This window comes from Oncorhynchus keta, chromosome 1 (genome assembly GCF_023373465.1).
Source record: "Oncorhynchus keta strain PuntledgeMale-10-30-2019 chromosome 1, Oket_V2, whole genome shotgun sequence".
Classification (NCBI taxonomy): Eukaryota; Metazoa; Chordata; class Actinopteri; order Salmoniformes; family Salmonidae; genus Oncorhynchus; species Oncorhynchus keta.
Genome location: NC_068421.1, coordinates 21,340,037 through 21,361,650, shown reverse-complemented (window position 1 = coordinate 21,361,650; position 21,614 = coordinate 21,340,037). Strand labels below are relative to the sequence as shown.

The following is a 21,614-nucleotide window of genomic DNA, read 5'->3' as shown; positions in this document are numbered from 1 at the left end:
CTTTATATCTGTTTTTTGTTGATACAGCGTCATCTTTATATCTGTTTTTGTCGGTACAGCGTCATCTTTATATCTGTTTTTGTTGATACAGCGTCATCTTTATATCTGTTTTTGTTGATACAGCGTCATCTTTATATCTGTTTTTGTCGGTACAGCGTCATCTTTATATCTGTTTTTGTTGATACAGCGTCATCTTTATATCTGTTTTTTGTTGATACAGCGTCATCTTTATATCTGTTTTTGTCGGTACAGCGTCATCTTTATATACGTTTTTGTTGATACAGCGTCATCTTTATATCTGTTTTTTGTTGATACAGCGTCATCTTTATATCTGTTTTTGTTGGTACAGCGTCATCTTTATATCTGTTTTTTGTTGGTACAGCGTCATCTTTATATCTGTTTTTTGTTGGTACAGCGTCATCTTTATCTGTTTTTTGTCGGTACAGCGTCATCTTTATATCTGTTTTTGTTGGTACAGCGTCAATTTTATATACTTTTTTGTCTGTACAGCGTCATGTTTATCTGTTTTTGTTGGTACAGCGTTATCTTTATATCTGTTTTTTGTTGGTACAGCGTCATCTTTATATCTGTTTTTGTTGGTACAGCGTCATCTTTATATCTGTTTTTTGTTGTTACAGCGTTATCTTTATATCTGTTTTTTGTTGGTAAAGCGTCATCTTTATATCTGTTTTTGTTGGTACAGCGTCATCTTTATATCTGTTTTTTGTTGGTACAGCGTCATCTTTATATACCTTTTTTGTTGATACAGCGTCATCTTTATATCTGTTTTTGTTGGTACAGCGTCATCTTTATATACCTTTTTTGTTGATACAGCGTCATCTTTATATACCTTTTTTGTTGATACAGCGTCATCTTTATATCTGTTTTTGTCTGTACAGCGTCATCTTTATCTGTTTTTTGTTGGTACAGCGTCATCTTTATATCTGTTTTTTGTTGGTACAGCGTCATCTTTATCTGTTTTTGTTGGTACAGCGTCATCTTTATATATTTTTTTTGTTGGTACAGCGTCATCTTTATATCTGTTTTTTGTCTGTACAGCGTCATCTTTATCTGTTTTTTTGTTGGTACAGCGTCATCTTTATATCTGTTTTTTTGTTGGTACAGCGTCATCTTTATCTGTTTTTTGTTGGTACAGCGTCATCTTTATATCTGTTTTTTTGTTGGTACAGCGTCATCTTTATCTGTTTTTTTGTTGGTACAGTGTCATCTTTATATCTGTTTTTTTGTTGGTACAGCGTCATCTTTATATCTGTTTTTGTTGTTACAGAGTCATCTTTATATCTGTTTTTTGTTGGTACAGCGTCATCTTTATATACGTTTTTTGTTGATACAGCGTCATCTTTATATCTGTTTTTGTTGGTACAGCGTCATCTTTATATCTGTTTTTTGTCTGTACAGCGTCATCTTTATATCTGTTTTTGTTGGTACAGCGTCATCTTTATATCTGTTTTTTGTTGGTACAGCGTCATCTTTATATCTGTTTTTTGTTGGTACAGCGTCATCTTTATATCTGTTTTTTTGTTGGTACAGCGTCATCTTTATATCTGTTTTTTTGTTGGTACAGCGTCATCTTTATATCTGTTTTGTGTTGGTACAGCGTCATCTTTATATCTGTTTTTTGTCTGTACAGCGTCATCTTTATCTGTTTTTTGTTGGTACAGCGTCATCTTTATATCCGTTTTTTGTTGGTACAGCGTCATCTTTATATCTGTTTTTTGTTGGTACAGCGTCCTCTTTATATACGTTTTTTGTTGGTACAGCGTCATCTTTATATCTGTTTTTTGTTGGTACAGCGTCATCTTTATATACGTTTTTTGTTGATACAGCGTCATCTTTATATCTGTTTTTTGTTGGTACAGCGTCATCTTTATATCTGTTTTTTGTTGGTACAGCGTCATCTTTATATCTGTTTTTTGTTGGTACAGCGTCATCTTTATATCTGTTTTTTGTTGGTACAGCGTCATCTTTATATCTGTTTTTTGTTGGTACAGCGTCATCTTTATATCTGTTTTTTGTTGGTACAGCGTCATCTTTATATCTGTTTTTTGTTGGTACAGCGTCATCTTTATATCCGTTTTTTGTTGGTACAGCGTCATCTTTATATCTGTTTTTTGTTGGTACAGCGTCCTCTTTATATACGTTTTTTGTTGGTACAGCGTCATCTTTATATCTGTTTTTTGTTGGTACAGCGTCATCTTTATATACGTTTTTTGTTGATACAGCGTCATCTTTATATCTGTTTTTTGTTGGTACAGCGTCATCTTTATATCTGTTTTTGTTGGTACAGCGTCATCTTTATATCTGTTTTTTGTTGGTACAGCGTCATCTTTATATACGTTTTTGTTGGTACAGCGTCATCTTTATATCTGTTTTTGTTGGTACAGCGTCATCTTTATATACGTTTTTGTTGATACAGCGTCATCTTTATATCTGTTTTTTGTTGGTACAGCGTCATCTTTATATCTGTTTTTTGTCTGTACAGCGTCATCTTTATCTGTTTTTGTTGGTACAGCGTCATCTTTATATCTGTTTTTTGTTGGTACAGCGTCATCTTTATATCTGTTTTTTGTTGGTACAGCGTCATCTTTATCTCTTTTTTGTCTGTACAGCATCATCTTTATCTGTTTTTTGTTGGTACAGCGTCATCTTTATATCTGTTTTTTGTTGGGACAGCGTCATCTTTATATCTGATTTTTGTTGGTACAGTGTCATCTTTATATCTGTTTTTTGTTGGTACAGCGTAATCTTTATATCTGTTTTTTGTTGGTACAGCGTCATCTTTATATCTGTTTTTTGTTGGTACAGCGTCATCTTTATATACGTTTTTTGTTGGTACAGCGTCCTCTTTATATACGTTTTTTGTTGGTACAGCGTCATCTTTATATCTGTTTTTTGTTGGTACAGCGTCATCTTTATATACGTTTTTTGTTGGTACAGCGTCATCTTTATCTGTTTTTTGTTGGTACAGCGTCATCTTTATCTGTTTTTTGTTGGTACAGCGTCATCTTTATATCTGTTTTTTGTTGGTACAGCGTCATCTTTATATCTGTTTTTTGTTGGTACAGCGTCATCTTTATATCTGTTTTTTGTTGGTACAGCGTCATCTTTATATACGTTTTTTGTTGATACAGCGTCATCTTTATATCTGTTTTTTGTTGGTACAGCGTCATCTTTATATCTGTTTTTTGTCTGTACAGCGTCATCTTTATCTGTTTTTTGTTGGTACAGCGTCATCTTTATCTGTTTTTTGTTGGTACAGCGTCATCTTTATCTGTTTTTTGTTGGTACAGCGTCATCTTTATATCTGTTTTTTGTTGGTACAGCGTCATCTTTATCTGTTTTTTGTTGGTACAGCGTCATCTTTATCTGTTTTTTGTTGGTACAGCGTCATCTTTATATCTGTTTTTTGTTGGTACAGCGTCATCTTTATATCTGTTTTTTGTCTGTACAGCGTCATCTTTATCTACGTTTTTTGTCTGTACAGCGTCATCTTTATATCCGTTTTTTGTTGGTACAGCGTCATCTTTATATCTGTTTTTTGTTGGTACAGCGTCATCTTTATATCTGTTTTTGTTGGTACAGCGTCATCTTTATATACGTTTTTTGTTGGTACAGCGTCATCTTTATATCTGTTTTTTGTTGGTACAGCGTCATCTTTATATCTGTTTTTTTCTTGGTACAGCGTCATCTTTATATACGTTTTTTTCTTGGTACAGCGTCATCTTTATATCTGTTTTTTTGGTACAGCGTCATCTTTATATCTGTTTTTGTTGGTACAGCGTCATCTTTATATCTGTTTTTTCTTGGTACAGCGTCATCTTTATATCTGTTTTTTCTTGGTACAGCGTCATCTTTATATCTGTTTTTTTGTTGGTAAAGGTATCTTTTTATCTGTTTTTGTTGGTACAGCGTCATCTTTATATCTGTTTTTGTTGATACAGCGTCATCTTTATATACGTTTTTTGTTGGTAAGCGTCATCTTTTTATCTGTTTTTGTTGGTACAGCGTCATCTTTATATCTGTTTTTTGTTGGTACAGCGTCATCTTTATCTACGTTTTTGTTGGTAAAGCGTCATCTTTTTATCTGTTTTTGTTGGTACAGCGTCATCTTTATATCTGTTTTTTGTTGGTACAGCGTCATCTTTATATCTGTTTTTTGTTGGTACAGCGTATTTTTATATACGTTTTTTGTCTGTACAGCGTCATCTTTATCTACGTTTTTTGTTGGTACAGCGTCATCTTTATATCTGTTTTTGTCTGTACAGCGTCATCTTTATATCTGTTTTTGTTGGTACAGCGTCATCTTTATATCTGTTTTTGTTGGTACAGCGTCATCTTTATATCTGTTTTTGTTGGTACAGCGTCATCTTTATATCTGTTTTTTGTTGGTACAGCGTCATCTTTATATCTGTTTTTTGTTGGTACAGCGTCATCTTTATATCCGTTTTTTGTTGGTACAGCTTCATCTTTATATCTGTTTTTTGTTGGTACAGCGTCATCTTTATATCTGTTTTTGTTGGTACAGCGTCATCTTTATATCTGTTTTTGTTGGTACAGCGTCATCTTTATATCTTTTTTGTTGGTTCATCTTTATATCTGTTTTTTGTTGGTACAGCGTCATCTTTATATCTGTTTTTTGTTGGTACAGCGTCATCTTTATATCTGTTTTTTGTTGGTACAGCGTCATCTTTATATCTGTTTTTTGTTGGTACAGCGTCATCTTTATATCTGTTTTTTGTTGGTACAGCGTCATCTTTATCTGTTTTTTGTTGGTACAGCGTCATCTTTATATCTGTTTTTTGTTGGTACAGCGTCATCTTTATATCTGTTTTTTGTTGGTACAGCGTCATCTTTATATCTGTTTTTTGTTGGTACAGCGTCATCTTTATATCTGTTTTTTGTTGGTACAGCGTCATCTTTATCTGTTTTTTGTTGGTACAGCGTCATCTTTATATCTGTTTTTTGTTGGTACAGCGTCATCTTTATCTGTTTTTTGTTGGTACAGCGTCATCTTTATATCTGTTTTTTGTTGGTACAGCGTCATCTTTATCTACGTTTTTGTTGGTAAAGCGTCATCTTTTTATCTGTTTTTTGTTGGTACAGCGTCATCTTTATCTGTTTTTTGTTGGTACAGCGTCATCTTTATATCTGTTTTTGTCTGCGTCATCTTTATCTGTTTTTTGTTGGTACAGCGTCATCTTTATATCGTTTTTTGTCTGCGTCATCTTTATATCTGTTTTTTTCTTGGTACAGCGTCATCTTTATATCTGTTTTTTCTTGGTACAGCGTCATCTTTATATCTGTTTTTTTGTTGGTAAGCGTCATCTTTTATCTGTTTTTTGTTGGTACAGCGTCATCTTTATATCTGTTTTTTGTTGGTACAGCGTCATCTTTATATACGTTTTTTGTTGATACAGCGTCATCTTTATATCTGTTTTTTGTCTACAGCGTCATCTTTATCTGTTTTTGTTGGTACAGCGTCATCTTTATATACGTTTTTTGTCTACAGCGTCATCTTTATATCTGTTTTTTCTTGGTACAGCGTCATCTTTATCTGTTTTTTGTTGGTACAGCGTCATCTTTATCTGTTTTTTGTTGGTACAGCGTCATCTTTATCTGTTTTTGTTGGTACAGCGTCATCTTTATATACGTTTTTTGTTGATACAGCGTCATCTTTACATCTGTTTTTTGTCTGTACAGCGTCATCTTTATCTGTTTTTTGTTGGTACAGTCATCTTTATCTGTTTTGTGTTGGTACAGCGTCATCTTTATCTGTTTTTTGTTGGTACAGCGTCATCTTTATATCTGTTTTTTGTTGGTACAGCGTCATCTTTATATCTGTTTTTGTTGGTACAGCGTCATCTTTATATCTGTTTTTGTTGGTACAGCGTCATCTTTATATCTGTTTTGTGTTGGTACAGCGTCATCTTTATATCTGTTTTTGTTGGTACAGCGTCATCTTTATATCTGTTTTTTGTCTGTACAGCGTCATCTTTATATCTGTTTTTTGTTGGTACAGCGTCATCTTTATATCTGTTTTTGTTGGTACAGCGTCATCTTTATATCTGTTTTTGTTGGTACAGCGTCATCTTTATCTACGTTTTTGTTGGTAAAGCGTCATCTTTTATCTGTTTTTTGTTGGTACAGCGTCATCTTTATATCTGTTTTTGTTGGTACAGCGTCATCTTTATATATGTTTTTTGTTGGTACAGCGTCATCTTTATATCTGTTTTTTGTTGGTACAGCGTCATCTTTATATCTGTTTTTTGTTGGTACAGCGTCATCTTTATATATGTTTTTTGTTGGTACAGCGTCATCTTTATATCTGTTTTTTGTCTGTACAGCGTCATCTTTATGTTTTTTGTTGGTACAGCGTCATCTTTATATATGTTTTTTGTTGGTACAGCGTCATCTTTATCTCTGTTTTTTGTCTGTACAGCGTCATCTTTATATCTGTTTTTTGTTGGTACAGCGTCATCTTTATATCTGTTTTTTGTTGGTACAGCGTCATCTTTATATCTGTTTTTTGTCTGTACAGCGTCATCTTTATATCTGTTTTTTGTTGGTACAGCGTCATCTTTATATACGTTTTTTGTTGGTACAGCGTCATCTTTATATCTGTTTTTTGTCTGTACAGTTTATATCTGTTTTTGTTGGTACAGCGTCATCTTTATATCTGTTTTTTGTTGGTACAGCGTCATCTTTATATCTGTTTTTTGTTGGTACAGCGTCATCTTTATATCTGTTTTTTGTTGGTACAGCGTCATCTTTATATACGTTTTTGTTGATACAGCGTCATCTTTATATCTGTTTTTGTCTACAGCGTCATCTTTATCTGTTTTTTGTTGGTACAGCGTCATCTTTATATCTGTTTTTTGTCTACAGCGTCATCTTTATCTGTTTTTTGTTGGTACAGCGTCATCTTTATCTGTTTTTTGTCTACAGCGTCATCTTTATCTGTTTTTTTGTTGGTACAGCGTCATCTTTATCTGTTTTTTGTTGGTACAGCGTCATCTTTATCTGTTTTTTGTTGGTACAGCGTCATCTTTATATACGTTTTTGTTGATACAGCGTCATCTTTATATCTGTTTTTTGTCTGTACAGCGTCATCTTTATCTGTTTTTTGTTGGTACAGCGTCATCTTTATCTGTTTTTTGTTGGTACAGCGTCATCTTTATCTGTTTTTTGTTGGTACAGCGTCATCTTTATATCTGTTTTTTGTTGGTACAGCGTCATCTTTATATCTGTTTTTTGTTGGTACAGCGTCATCTTTATATCTGTTTTTTGTTGGTACAGCGTCATCTTTATATCTGTTTTTTGTTGGTACAGCGTCATCTTTATATCTGTTTTTTGTTGGTACAGCGTCATCTTTATATCTGTTTTTTGTTGGTACAGCGTCATCTTTATCTGTTTTTTGTTGGTACAGCGTCATCTTTATATCTGTTTTGTGTTGGTACAGCGTCATCTTTATCTGTTTTTTGTCTGTACAGCGTCATCTTTATATCTGTTTTTTGTTGGTACAGCGTCATCTTTATCTGTTTTTTGTCTGTACAGCGTCATCTTTATCTGTTTTGTGTTGGTACGGCGTCATCTTTATCTGTTTTGTGTTGGTACAGCGTCATCTTTATCTGTTTTTGTTGGTACAGCGTCATCTTTATCTGTTTTGTGTTGGTACAGCGTCATCTTTATCTGTTTTTTTTGTCTGTACAGCGTCATCTTTATCTGTTTTGTGTTGGTACAGCGTCATCTTTATCTGTTTTGTGTTGGTACAGCGTCATCTTTATCTGTTTTGTGTTGGTACAGCGTCATCTTTATCTGTTTTGTGTTGGTACAGCGTCATCTTTATCTGTTTTTTGTTGGTACAGCGTCATCTTTATCTGTTTTTGTTTGTACAGCGTCATCTTTATCTGTTTTTTGTTGGTACAGCGTCATCTTTATATCTGTTTTTTGTCTGTACAGCGTCATCTTTATATCTGTTTTTTGTCTGTACAGCGTCATCTTTCTGTTTTTTGTCTGTACAGCGTCATCTTTATCTGTTTTTGTCTGTACAGCGTCATCTTTATATCTGTTTTTTGTTGGTACAGCGTCATCTTTATATCCATTTTGTCGGTACAGCGTCATCTTTATCTGTTTTTTGTTGGTACAGCGTCATCTTTATCTGTTTTTTGTTGGTACAGCGTCATCTTTATATCTGTTTTTTGTCTGTACAGCGTCATCTTTATCTGTTTTTGTTGGTACAGCGTCATCTTTATATCTGTTTTTGTCTGTACAGCGTCATCTTTATCTGTTTTTTGTTGGTACAGCGTCATCTTTATCTGTTTTTTGTTGGTACAGCGTCATCTTTATATCTGTTTTTTGTCTGTACAGCGTCATCTTTATCTGTTTTTTGTTGGTACAGCGTCATCTTTATATCTGTTTTTTGTCTGTACAGCGTCATCTTTATCTGTTTTTGTTGGTACAGTGTCATCTTTATATCTGTTTTTTGTCTGCACAGCGTCATCTTTATATCTGTTTTTGTCTGTACAGCGTCATCTTTTTTTGTCTGTATATCTTTATCTGTTTTTTGTCGGTACAGCGTCATCTTTATATCCGTTTTGTTGGTACAGCGTCATCTTTATATCCATTTTGTCGGTACAGCGTCATCTTTATATCCGTTTTGTTGGTACAGCCTCATCTTTATATCCGTTTTGTCGGTACAGCGTCATCTTTATATCCGTTTTGTCGGTACAGCGTCATCTTTATATCCGTTTTGTTGGTACAGCGCCATCTTTCCAAGGGCTCCATCTGAATTCACCCATCAGCGTTCCTCTGCACTGCCATGCGCAACTATTTCTCAGCCTTCACAATTTTATTGGCTGCTGTCCGATTCAAACTGTAATCCGTTAAATGAAGAGTTGATGCGCTGGACACTTTTTAATAGCATCATTTTTAATATTTGGGTTTGGATCGGGTGTCAGGTCGAGTCATAAGGCATGAGTCATTGGTGTTAAAATCAAAGTCGAGTTGCAAGTCATTATATTTGTGACTCCAGTCTGACTCGAATCCAAGTCATGTGACTCGAGTCCACACCTCTGGTATACATCATTTGTTTATAAGGCCAAAAATGTCTGTAGCAATTGCTGATTGCCCCTTTAAAGGCTACCAATAATGAACCTTTTTAAAAAGATTTTTGTTAATTCAACCCCTCACCACGTCTCTTCCAGGAACAAGATGGTGGAGTACCTGACAGACTGGGTGATGGGCACCTCCAACCAGGCTGCTGATGACGATATCAAGTGTCTGACCAGAGACCTGGACCAGGCCAGTATGGAGGCGGTGGTGTCTCTGTTAGCTGGCCTGCCTCTACAACCAGAGGAGGGAGACGGGGTGGAGCTGATGGAGGCCAAGTCCCAGCTCTTCCTCAAGTAACTACAACATGCTTTACTCATATACATTTGAGTCATGTAGCTGACACTCTAATCCAGAGAGACTTAGTTATCTGTTGCTGCTCTTCAGCTTTCTGTTTACTGTGCATGCTGTAACATTTCCACACGCAAAATAAACTCTGTTTCTGTATAGAAGTAAATGAATGCATTTACTTAAATGTGCACTTAATTTGAATCCATACTGACAGTTAAGTGTTCTGAACCCTGCTTTACCCCCTGTACCCAGGTACTTTACCCTGTTTATGAACCTGCTGAATGACTGCAGTGAGGTGGAGGATGATGGCCAGCCGGTGGTTGGGAGGAAGAGGGGCATGTCTCGACGCCTGGCCTCCCTCAGACACTGTACTGTCCTGGCCATGTCCAACCTCCTCAACGCCAACGTGGACAGCGGACTAATGCACTCTATCGGTGATCATAGCTTCCAAAATGAACAATCAAACCTCAGTTAAAATGTCCCTGCATCCACTTCCACCCTTCATCTCTCTCTGTCGCTCTGTCTCTCTCACTCCTCCCCCACTATCCATCCTTCTCCAGGTCTGGGCTACCATAAGGACCTGCAGACACGGGCCACCTTCATGGAGGTTCTGACTAAGATCCTCCAGCAGGGGACAGAGTTTGACACACTGGCAGAGACGGTGCTAGCTGACCGCTTTGAGAGGCTGGTGGAGCTGGTCACCATGATGGGAGACCAGGGGGAGCTGCCCATCGCCATGGCACTGGCCAATGTGGTGCCAGGATCCCAGTGGGTATGTACGAAAAAGAGCACTAGGTCATTTTTGTCTCATCTTGGGGTGACCAAACTTCACACTGAAGAGCACTACAATAACACACCTGTTTCTGCTCGTCAAGGTGCTGATTCATTAGTAGAATCAGACATGTTAGTGCAAGGCTGGAGTAAAAGCTTGCATCTCCTGTAGCTCTCCAGGAAAAGGGTTGGCCCACTCCTGTGCTAGTATGAGTGTGTTAGTTCTAGTAGTTCTAGAAAGGTGTTTACGAATTTTTGTCTGCATGTGTCTTCTTCAGGACGAGCTGGCCCGTGTGTTGGTGACGCTGTTCGACTCCCGCCACCTGCTGTATCAGCTTCTGTGGAACATGTTCTCCAAGGAGGTGGAGCTGGCTGACTCTATGCAGACTCTGTTCAGAGGCAACAGCCTGGCCAGTAAAATCATGACCTTCTGTTTCAAGGTAAAACCACATTTCTCTCCCATACAGACAATTTTAAATAGTAGAACCTGAAGCACTCACACCAAGCATGACATTTTAAATAGTAGAACCTGAAGCACTCACACCAAGCATGACATTTTAAATCCATTTTAACGTTGAAATCCTTTGTCAGGTGTACGGGGCGGCGTACCTACAGAAGCTACTTGAGCCTCTACTTAAAGGGGTCGTCACCACCCCAGAGTGGCACAACATCAGCTTTGAGGTGGACACAACCAGGTAGGAACCTTCACTGGAAGCATTCCAACAGTTAGTTTAACTGTGGTAGCCTGTTGTGGTGGTAAGGGATAGCACATCGATTTGAGCAATTATGGGGGGGTAACCTTGTTAAATGGAAGTTACCAAGGCAATTTTTACTTTCTATTTCATGAATGACAGTTGTAGGATTCTCCCCTTCCTCTCTTTCCCCCCCTCTGTTTCCTCTCTTTTTGTCCTCTCCACCCTCCCTGTCTGTAGACTAGAACAGTCGGAGAACCTTGAGGAGAACCAGCGGAACCTTCTCCAGATCACAGACCGGTTCTTCCTGGCCATTATCAACTCCTCCAGCGAGTTCCCTCCGCAGCTACGCAGTGTGTGTCACTGTCTCTACCAGGTAGGCTCATATTCCACCCCTGGCCTGACACTGCTCTCTGGGTGGGTGGAGTGCTGTCGCCACTGGCTTCCTTCTTCCACACTGTGCCGGTAATGGCATTAGTCAATAGCTCTCACTCACTCTAATACACCCACTGCCACAACCTTCTTACTTTCCTCTGACTTTCCACTATCATTGCCGCTATCCATACAGTGGTTCCTCCTTTTTAAAATTCTGTGCTTACACCGCGGGACTTAGAGGTAACTAGCATCACAGCGTCATTCATCCAGACCACCACAAGGGGGAGTTAGAGCACTCATTATGCATTTGGGTCCCAATGTTTTTATATGACCAATCATATCGAGTGGTTCCAAAGACGAATTTGACTCGAGCCACCCGTCCCTGGTGACTTCCTTCAGCAAAGATGGCTGACAAAACATTACGGTGGAAGCAAATCTAAGTAATTATAACGTCATAACGAGTTAAGCAAAAAATGTACAATTGAGAGGAATAATGTAGAAAAAAACGATTGTGCATATTTTTTTGTCGAAGTTAATTTACGAAATTCGCTATTTAGCAAAATTATTTTCAGTCATATCCAATACCAGGTGTATCAAACTCCATTATCTGAATGATGCTGTGTCTGCATGTATGTATTACAATTATATACTACAACAGTGTTTACCGCTCCTGGGACATCAATGATTACACATTGTAACTATGCAATAGACTAGAAACATGATTTAAGTAAAGGCTGATTTGTAATTCATATATACAAAAAAAAACAGTCCACTACACTTCCTATGCATATCTAACTCCCTTCATCTGCATTAATCTGAGGAGGTTCTCCCAGCCATGTGGACGACTTGAAAACAGGGCAGCAAAGTTTGTTTGTCACCAGAGCGGTTTAGAGCATAATACTATTTACCTGTGAGTTATCAGACCTGCATACAAACTTGCTATGCTAAATTCTTGACGCACAACCGAAGGTGCTGCCACATCCTGCCAGCACACCCACAAGCGAGCCACTTGGGCGGAGAATGACGTGTGGAAGAGGGTGAGGAACGAGATTGGTGTAACAATCCAGGCTATTTGCTCAGAGACCGGCATAATAATGTAATGAAACAAACAGGAAGCAGGTTTCGAACCCTCAACATTCTCAAATCAAATTTTATTGGTCACATACACAAGGTTAGATGTTAATGCGAGTGTAGCGAAATGCTTGTGGTTCTAGTTCCGACCATGCAGGAATAATTAACAAGTAATCTAACAATTTCACAACTACCGTACACACACAAGTGTAAAGGAATGATTAAGAATATGTACATATAAATATATGGATGCGCGATGGCCGAACGGCATAGGCAAGATGCAGTAGATGGTATAGAGTACAGTATATACAAATGAGATGAGTAATGTAGGGTATGTAAACATTATATAAAGTGGCATTTTTTTGAAGTGACTAGTGGAGGTCCACGGATTTTACGATTTTTCAACTCCGATACCGATTATTGGAGGTGGCAAAAAAAAAGCCGATACCGATTAATCGGACAATTTAAAAAATATATATTTAAAAAAAGTTATTTTATTTATTTATTTGTAATAATGACAATTACAAAAATACTGAATGAACACTTTTATTTTAACTTAATAAAATACATCAATCAAATCAATTTGGTTTAAATAATGCAAAAACAAAGTGTTGGAGAAGAAAGTAAAACTGCAATTTGTGCCATGTAAAAAAGCTAACGTTTAAGTTCCTTGCTCAAAACATGAGAACATATGAAAGTTTGTGGTTCCTTTTAACATGAGTCTTCAATATTCCCAGGTAAGAAGTTTTAGGTTGAGGTTATTATAGGAATTATAGGACTATTTATCTCTATACCATTTGTATTTAATATACCTTTGACTACAGAAATACGAGCCTTAGGTCATTAATATGGTCAAATCCGGAAACTATAATTTAAAAAATAAAACGTTTATTCTTTCAGTGAAATACGAAACTGTTCCATATTTTATCTAACGGGTGGCATCCATAGGTCTAAATATTAATGTTACATTGCACAACCTCAATGTAATGTCATAATTACGTAAAATTCTGGCAAATTATTTTGCAACGAGCCAGGCACCCCAAACTGTTGCATATACCCTGACTCTGCGTGCAATGAACGCAAGAGAGGTGACACAATTTCCTTAGTTTAATATTGCCTGCTAACATGAATTTCTTTTAACTAAATATGCAGGTTTAAAAAATATGTACTTCTGTGTATTGATTTTAAGAAAGGTGTGGATGTTTATGGTTAAGTACATTCGTGCAACGATTATGCTTTTTTCGCAAATGCGCTTTTGTTAAATCATCTCCCGTTTGGCGAAGTTGGCTGTCTTTGTTAGGAAGAAATAGTCTTCACAGTTCGCAACGAGCCAGGCGGCCCAAACTGCTGCATATACCCTGATTCTGTTGCACAGAACTCAAGAGAAGTGACGCAATTTCTCTAGTTAAAATAAATGTATGTTAGCAGGCAATATTAACTAAATATGCAGGTTTAAAAATATATACTTGTGTATTGATTTCAAGAAAAGGGTTGATGTTTATGGTTAGGTACACATTGGTGCAACGACAGTGCTTTTTTCACAAATGCGCTTGTTAAATCACCCGTTTGGCGAAGTAGGCTATGATTCAATGATAAATTAACAGGCACCGCATCGATTATATGCAACACAGGACAAGCTAGATAAACTAGTAATATCATCAACCATGTGTAGTTAACCAGTGATTATGATTATGTTAAGATAGTGCAATGTAATCGGACATGATCGGGGTCCAAAAATGCCAATTACCGATTGTTATGAAAACTTGAAATCATCCCTAGTGACTCGTGGTACATTTATTCCATCCAGTTTTTAATTATTAAAGTGGCTATAGATTTGAGTCCGTGTGTTGGCAGCAGCCACTCAATGTTAGTGGTGGCTGTTTAACAGTCTGATGGCCTTGAGATAGTAGCTGTTTTTCAGTCTCTCGGTCCCAGCTTTGATGCACCTGTACTGACCTTGCCTTCTGGATGATAGCTGGGTCAACAGGCAGTGGCTTGGGTGGTTGTTGTCCTTGATGATCTTTTTGGCCTTCCTGTGACATTGGGTGGTGTAGGTGCCCTGGAGGGCAGGTAGTTTGCCCCCGGTGATGCATGTGCAGACCTCACTACCCTCTGGAGAGTCTTACGGTTATGGACGGAGCAGTTGCCTACCAGTCGGTGATAAATTCTGACAGGATGCTCTCGATTGTGCATTTGTAAAAGTTTGAGGGTTTCAGGTGACCAGCCAAGTTTCCTCAGCCTCCCGAGGTTGAAAAGGCGCTGCTGTGCCTTCTTCACCACGCTGTCTGTGTGGATGGACCATTTCAGTTTGTCAGTGATGTGTACACTGAGGAACTTCCACCTTCTCCACTGCTGTCCAGTCGATGTGGATACGGGAGTGCTCCCTCTGCTGTTTCCTGAAGTCCCCTCTCGTCTCCTTTGTTTTGTTGACATTGAGTGTGAGGTCATTTTCCTGACACCACACGCCGAGGGCCCTCACCTCCTCCCTGTAGGCAGTCTTGTCGTTGTTTGTAATCAAGTCTACCACTGTAGTGTTGTCTGCAAACTTGATGATTGAGTTGGAAGCGTGCATGGCCACGCAGGCATGGGTGAACAGGGAGTACAGGAAAGGGCTCAGAACACACCCTTGTGGAGCCCCGGTGTTGAGGATCAGCGGAGTGGAGATGTTGTTACCTACCCTCACCACCTGGGGGCGGCCTGTCAGGAAGTCCATGACCCCGTTGCACAGGGCCAGGTCAAGACCCAGGGCCTCGAACTTAATGACTAGTTTGGAGTGTACTATAGTGTTGAATGCTGAGCTGTAATCGATGGCCATTATTCTTCCATAGGAATTCCTCTTGTCCAGATGGGTTAGGGCAGTGTGATGGCGATTGCATCGTCTGTGGACCTATTGGGGCGGTAAACAAATTGGAGTGGGTCTAGGGTGTCAGGTAGGGTGGAGGTGATATGATCCTTGACTAGTGAGTGCTACGGAGCGATAGTCGTTTAGCTCAGTTACCTTCGCTTTCTTGGGAACAGGAACATTGATGGCCCTCTCGAAGCATGTGGTAACAGCAGACTGGGATAGGGATTGATTGAATATGTCTGTAAACACACCAGCCAGCTGGTCTGCGCATGCTCTGAGGACGAGGCTAGGGATGCTGTCTGGGCCGGCAGCCTTGAGAGGGTTAACACGTTTAAAATGTTTTACTCATGTTGGCTGCAGTGAAGGAGAGCCCGAAATCTAAATCTAATCTAAATCTATCGACTGTACCCTTATGTATTAATTGGGGTTGGGGCCAATTGTGGCTAAAAACACTATCTATTGGAATGTTTAACAAGTGGAAAGGGGAACAAGTATTATTAGTTTTTCACAAGTGTAGCTGGCTGTGAATTCTGCAAACAATGTTTCTAGGATGGGCTATTCGCTGAACAATAGACCATTCAACCTTTACTAAACAATTGTCTAATAGCCGTGCTAGGTGTGAACCCCCCAACTTGAGCTGGTCATGCCTCCCAAGTGGCACAGGGGTCTAAGGCATTACATCTCAGTGCAAGAGGCATTACTACAGTCCCTGGTTCGAATGCAGGCTGTATCTCATCCGACCGTGATTGGGAGTGGCATAGGGCGGCGCACAATTGGCCCAGCGTCATCCGTGTTTGGCCAGGGTAGGCAATCATTGTAAATAAGAATTTGTTCTTAACTGACTTGCCTAGTTAAATAAAAGTTAAATCAATTTTAAAAAACTGGTTGGCAACTGCAGCGCAATCAATAGGAGGTGAACTGTGGCTGGTGCTGAAAATATAGCTAACTTGTTATGCAAGTGTTGCACACCAACAGATGGAGAAAACCTGCACCAGTCGAGCAATTCATTTCAACAATAATCTTTTTAATTTGACTTTACAAATAACAAGAGGGCTTAATTGGAGTTTTTTCGGAGCCTAGACCTATATAAAATATCTGGCTGAGGTAGGCTATGATGCTTAACAGCCTAATAGAAGTAGGATTGTAAACAAGATGCTGTGTTTTTATTTACAGTAGTGATGGGCAACTGGAGGCAAGTTTACTGTAGCAGGTGTATCCCATTATGCAAATGTTTCCTATTATCAAGACAATAGACTTTTTATAACCCGGCTACTGTTGTGAAAATCCCTCAACTTGCAATGTATCCGATGCTTGATTACTCTAAAGTGTTACGTTTCTAACTCAAAACAGCAGGACAGTATTTCTTCATCAACATCTGTATGCTTTCGTTAATAAAATAACGAGAAAGACATTCAAATGCTGTTTATTTAAACTACATTTTAGCCGCACTTCCACCCAGCTCCATGACCACAGGTAAAATCTTGCTGAGATGATCAATATATTTGTTGTATCGTCTTTTTCTAGCCAAAACATCTTGATAGCCTTGACCAGTTCATCTTTGCTTTTTGCTTGTCAGCTTGGCAGAGTTACGGATTCATTTTTTCAGTTGATGCCAAAGAAGTTAGATCGGGTTTAAATCAGGAGACCTACATGTAGAGATTAAAGTAATATTTCAGATATACTGAAGGCCTACCGAAGGTGTTGTAGGTCTTTTTATTTATTTATTTTTATTTAACCTTTTATTTTACTACATCAAGGTCTACTTACTCTGGTGCCATCTTGACCCAGTTTATGCCCTCATTTGCAATGTATACCTGGGCGGCAGTGTGTTTTAGGTCATTGTCTGCATTTGGAGAAGAAAAAAAGCTTAACAGCCAACATTAGGTACAATAATAGAAATATACCTGTAAATAGGCCTAAATGTAACAAAATATTGCTAGAATCCTACCTTAAAAGAAATGTGGTCCCTGAAACACCTCTCTGACAGGGTCCGGCACATCTCTTGATTATTTCTTCCTCAAAGACATCTTGAGCCGTGATACCTGAAAAAGGAGGCGAGAGTGAATTATTGTTGTACACCTAACAGTCCGTGGGGTGTAGGCTACAATATTTTATGTACCTTTTGCTTGTAAATAGCCAAACTCAAAAATCAAATATGGGCCTGGTCCTTAGCTAGAAATTGCCCCCCACACATGGCGTTTGAACGGATGCTTGGGACACGGCTTGCTTGATCTTTTTTTCTGTAACAATTTTGAGCAAATTTCTCAAGGGCCACGGTTGATTTGTCTGTGAAGATGTCATTGAATATCTCGCCAACTTTGGTCCATGCCTGGAACTGCAGGACGCAAAGTTCTTTGTTTGTCAGACGAATCATTGGGTCTAAACTACAGACCATTATGGCTATTAGCAGGGCTATATTTTGGTCTTTCTAAATATTATTTTGGCCTTTATTCAGATTACAGTCGCTCACTGTAATTTTTTTGAAAACGAAATCTCCAAAATAGTTATTTTTTATATATCTATATCTCCTTCACACTGTGGATGTCTATTTCAGCACCGTTTCACGCTGCTCTGAGACGAGCATGGAAAATGAAAATATTAAATTATATAATAATAATAATAATAATATATGCCATTTAGCAGACGCTTTTATCCAAAGCGACTTACAGTCATGTGTGCATACATTCTACGTATGGGTGGTCCCGGGAATCAAACCCACTACCCTGGCGTTACAAGCGCCATGCTCTACCAACTGAGCTACAGAAGGACCATTCCATGATATTCTTAAGATATAAGTGTTGACTGAATATAAGCAAGTGATGTCTGATAAATAATCAAGTTATGTTTCTCCAGAAATAAATAATTCTAAATAACAAACTGTTTTTATTTACAAATTAGTGTGAATGTCTCACCCCATGTTCAAGAATTGCCTTTTTCTCACTCACTCCTGGTTAAATGAAAACGAAATCTTCAAAATATCGTCACTTTTTAATTTACTATTATAGAAATCCCTTAGGATCTGTGAGAATATCTAAGGGGCTTTTATATAATTCTAAATTAGTTAATAATAATCGCTTTGTTTAAAAAGTAACGATATTTGGGAGATTTGGTTTTCATTTAACCAGGAGTGAGCGAGAAAAAGGCCATTCTTGAACATGGGGTGAGACATTCTCACTACTTTGTAAATAAAGCCGCCAATAATTGCATTTAGAGGATTGGAGGATTCTAAATTAATATCTAAAGGGCATTTTCCGTTTATCTGACAATATTTAATGGACAATTCCCCTTAGATATTAATTTAGAATCCTCCAATCCTCTAAATGTAAATGTTGGCAGAGAATCATTTCATTGAAACACATATTTGTCGACGTACTGTTGGCCTACCATAGGTGAAATGAGTCTCACTAGTCTTGAGTAATGTGCTGTTAAAAATGGTGTAGGTCTTTATTTATGGAAAGAGCATATTGAAGTTAGAGGCAATAGGATTTAAAGCAGTAAGATTTTTGAAGCAATAAGATTTCCGTATCGTTTCGCCCTGTTCTGAGACAAGCATGTGGACCAATGAGATTTTTTTTGTTCACTCAATCTCCGTTTGAGTATTGGTTAGACTAGAATTAGAAAATTATGGTGTAGAAATGTTATGCTCTTAGTGTAACCTTTTTTTATACTAGGCAAGCCAGTTAAGAACAAATTCTTATTTTGGGATTCTTTAGCTAAATAGTCCAGTACTGTACTGCTGACAGACTCGTTGTATAGCGCCATATTTTCCATTCCATCCTAACAGAAACCCAGATAGTTTTTTGTTTTTCTTGGAATAGAAACACCATAATATTAATCAAATTAATTAAGCAAGGACCATTCAAAATTTTGGAAATACCTACCCATTTCAGGATTTTTCTTTTTTTAAAACTATTTTCTACATTGTAGAATAATAGTGAAGACATCACAACTATGAAATAACACATATGGAGTCAGTTAAGAACAAATTCTTATTAACAAGGACAGCCTACTTCTTCCTCCCTGTCTGTCACGTGCCCGCATTCTTGTTTTTCTTGGAATAGAAACACCACAATATTAATCAAATGTATTAATCAATCCCATGTACTATGTTATTACAAAAGGTTTTAAATGATAAATTCTCTAGTAGTGCCAATATGGGAGACAATCAAATGCTTCTCAAAGGTGCCCTCTGGTGGTCAAAATAGCACTAACGTCCATTAATGTAAAATATGGCTGACAATTAATTAACGTGCCATAGAATGCTGCAGCAGCCCTTCAAGTATGACGCAACTTTTAAAGGAGGAACCACTGTACTCTGCCCTCTCCTACATGTTCTCTCTTCATGTACTGTGACAGAACAGAATAAGGGCTGTACCTTCAATGGTGGTAGTTTGAAAAGGGGGAACATATGCAGTTGAATTACCTGGCTACAGCAACATCAAGACACCACAAAGCAGCTAGTGTGTTCCTGCTCACAGTCACCCAACCTCTTAAACACACACACACACACACACACACACACACACACACACACACACACACACACACACACACACACACACACACACACACACACACACACACACACACACACACACAGAGAGAGACTTTCGTCTCTATTAAGCCTAACTTTTCCATGAAAGAACACCTCTGTATGGGCACACACTACCCCAGTCTATTTCCTGCTGTTTCCATCTGCATGTCTGATGAGCCGACACCGCTGCCCTACTGCTCTCTGATTCCACAAAGGCGGAATTTCTCCCGACACTGACTTAAAGTAACACATCAGCTGTTTTGATATCTCATTGAGATGAACACAGGGTGCTTTGGAACCACTAATGTTATTTTGTGGCACACAAAACCGAAATCTCACAGAAAGTGAAGTTTATACATATCGATCTCCATTTGCTCGATACTCTCCCATACTACTACCATAGTGCTAAAGTCTGCCTGTAAAAAAACCTGCACAGACACATGCTATGCTGTTCAATAGTAGGGCTGTGCCGGCAGATTCTCTTGTGTAGCGTGTGTGTGTGTGTGTGTGTGTGTGTGTGTGTGTGGCCGGTGCTGTGACCTGTTTGTGCTCATCTCTGTTCTGTAGGCTACTTGCCACTCTCTACTGACTAAAGCCACAGTTAAAGACAGAAAGGAAAACAAAAAAGCAGTAAGTTCAGAGAACTTCTTCCTCAGCCACTTTATTTTCAAAAGCAAAAATACGTTTTTGTTGCATTTTTAAAAATTTGTTTTATTTTTATGGTTTGATTTAGTGCTTAATTTGTTCATCTTGAAACGGTTTTCACATTCAAGTCTGTGTTCAGCCTTCTCTTAAAATCCTTGTACTAATACAGGTGCCAACTTAGTTGCTTCCATTTCCTATTAACCATGCCAAGAAACCAGTGCATTCCGTTACAGCAGGGGTGTCAAACTTTATCCATGGCGGGCCTAGTGTCTGCGGCTTTTAGTTTTCCTTTCAATTAGGACCTAAACAACAAGGTGAGGGGAGTTGTTTACTAATCCGTTTTTAATGGTCGATAAAGTACAAGGGAGGATTGTAAACCCGCAGACATTCAGCCCTCGGTGGAGTGAGTTTGATGCCAGCATTCTCTTTTCTTTCTCCCCTTTCCTTGATTTCTTTTTCTTTCTTTCCTTTCTCTTTCTTTCTTTCATCAATATAGTGCAAAAAAATGAAAAACACGTTTAAACATTACGAGCTATAGGTACTTTAAATATATATATTTATTACCCTGTTTTCGCCCCAATTTCGTGGTATTGGTAGTTTTGCCATTGGTAGTTAGTCTTGTCTCATCGCTGAAACTCCCATACGGACTCAGGAGAGGCGAAGGTCTCAAGCCGTGCGTCCTCTGAAACCCAACCAAGCCGTACTGCTTCTTGACACAATACCCGCTTAACCTGGAAGCCAGCCACACCAATGTGTCGGAGGAAACACGGTATACCTGGCGACCGCGTCAGCGTGCATGCACTCTGCCCGCCATAAGAGTCGCTAAAGCGTGATGGGACAAGGACACCCCTGCCGGCCAAAACCTCCCCTAACTCGGACGATGCTGGGCCAATTGTGCACCGCCCCATGGGTCTCCCAGTCGGCTGTGACAGCCTAGACTCGACCCAAGATCTCTAGTGGCACAGCTAGCACTGCGATGCAGCCCTATTTGGAGTTAAATACTTTGTGATTAGGATCGCAGCACATCTGCAAGCACAGCACCAAAGACTGGGCAAATATTATTTCTCTCTTTTATTTTAATGTGTTAAAGTGCTGTATACAGCATCCTATGTATAAAAGTTGTCAATAGGCCTAAGTTCCCAAATTTAAGAGGATTCTTGTGGTATTTGCAGAAATCCATTCAGGTGTATTTTGTGGCTTTTGGCAAATGCACGCTAATGATCCAAAGTTGCGCTATTGCTACTGTTTGAAAACGCAGTCC

At 38.6% G+C, this 21,614-nt stretch overlaps 1 protein-coding gene across 6 annotated transcripts in view; it reads left to right on the top strand.

Annotated features, from left to right (window-relative positions):
- LOC118394968 (neurofibromin-like) overlaps positions 1–21,614 on the top strand; it is a 180,132-nt gene that overhangs the window by 84,367 nt on the left and 74,151 nt on the right. For 4 of the 6 annotated variants that reach the window (XM_052518488.1, XM_052518482.1, XM_052518498.1 and 1 more), the window contains exons 23-29: positions 9,225–9,425; positions 9,673–9,854; positions 9,981–10,192; positions 10,470–10,631; positions 10,783–10,886; positions 11,124–11,259; positions 20,276–20,338. In XM_052518488.1, the coding sequence (XP_052374448.1) occupies positions 9,225–9,425; positions 9,673–9,854; positions 9,981–10,192; positions 10,470–10,631; positions 10,783–10,886; positions 11,124–11,259; positions 20,276–20,338 (1,060 nt within the window). The remainder of the gene's footprint in view (positions 1–9,224; positions 9,426–9,672; positions 9,855–9,980; positions 10,193–10,469; positions 10,632–10,782; positions 10,887–11,123; positions 11,260–20,275; positions 20,339–21,614) is intronic. The other 2 variants (XM_052518510.1, XM_052518495.1) reach the window with 1 other exon arrangement.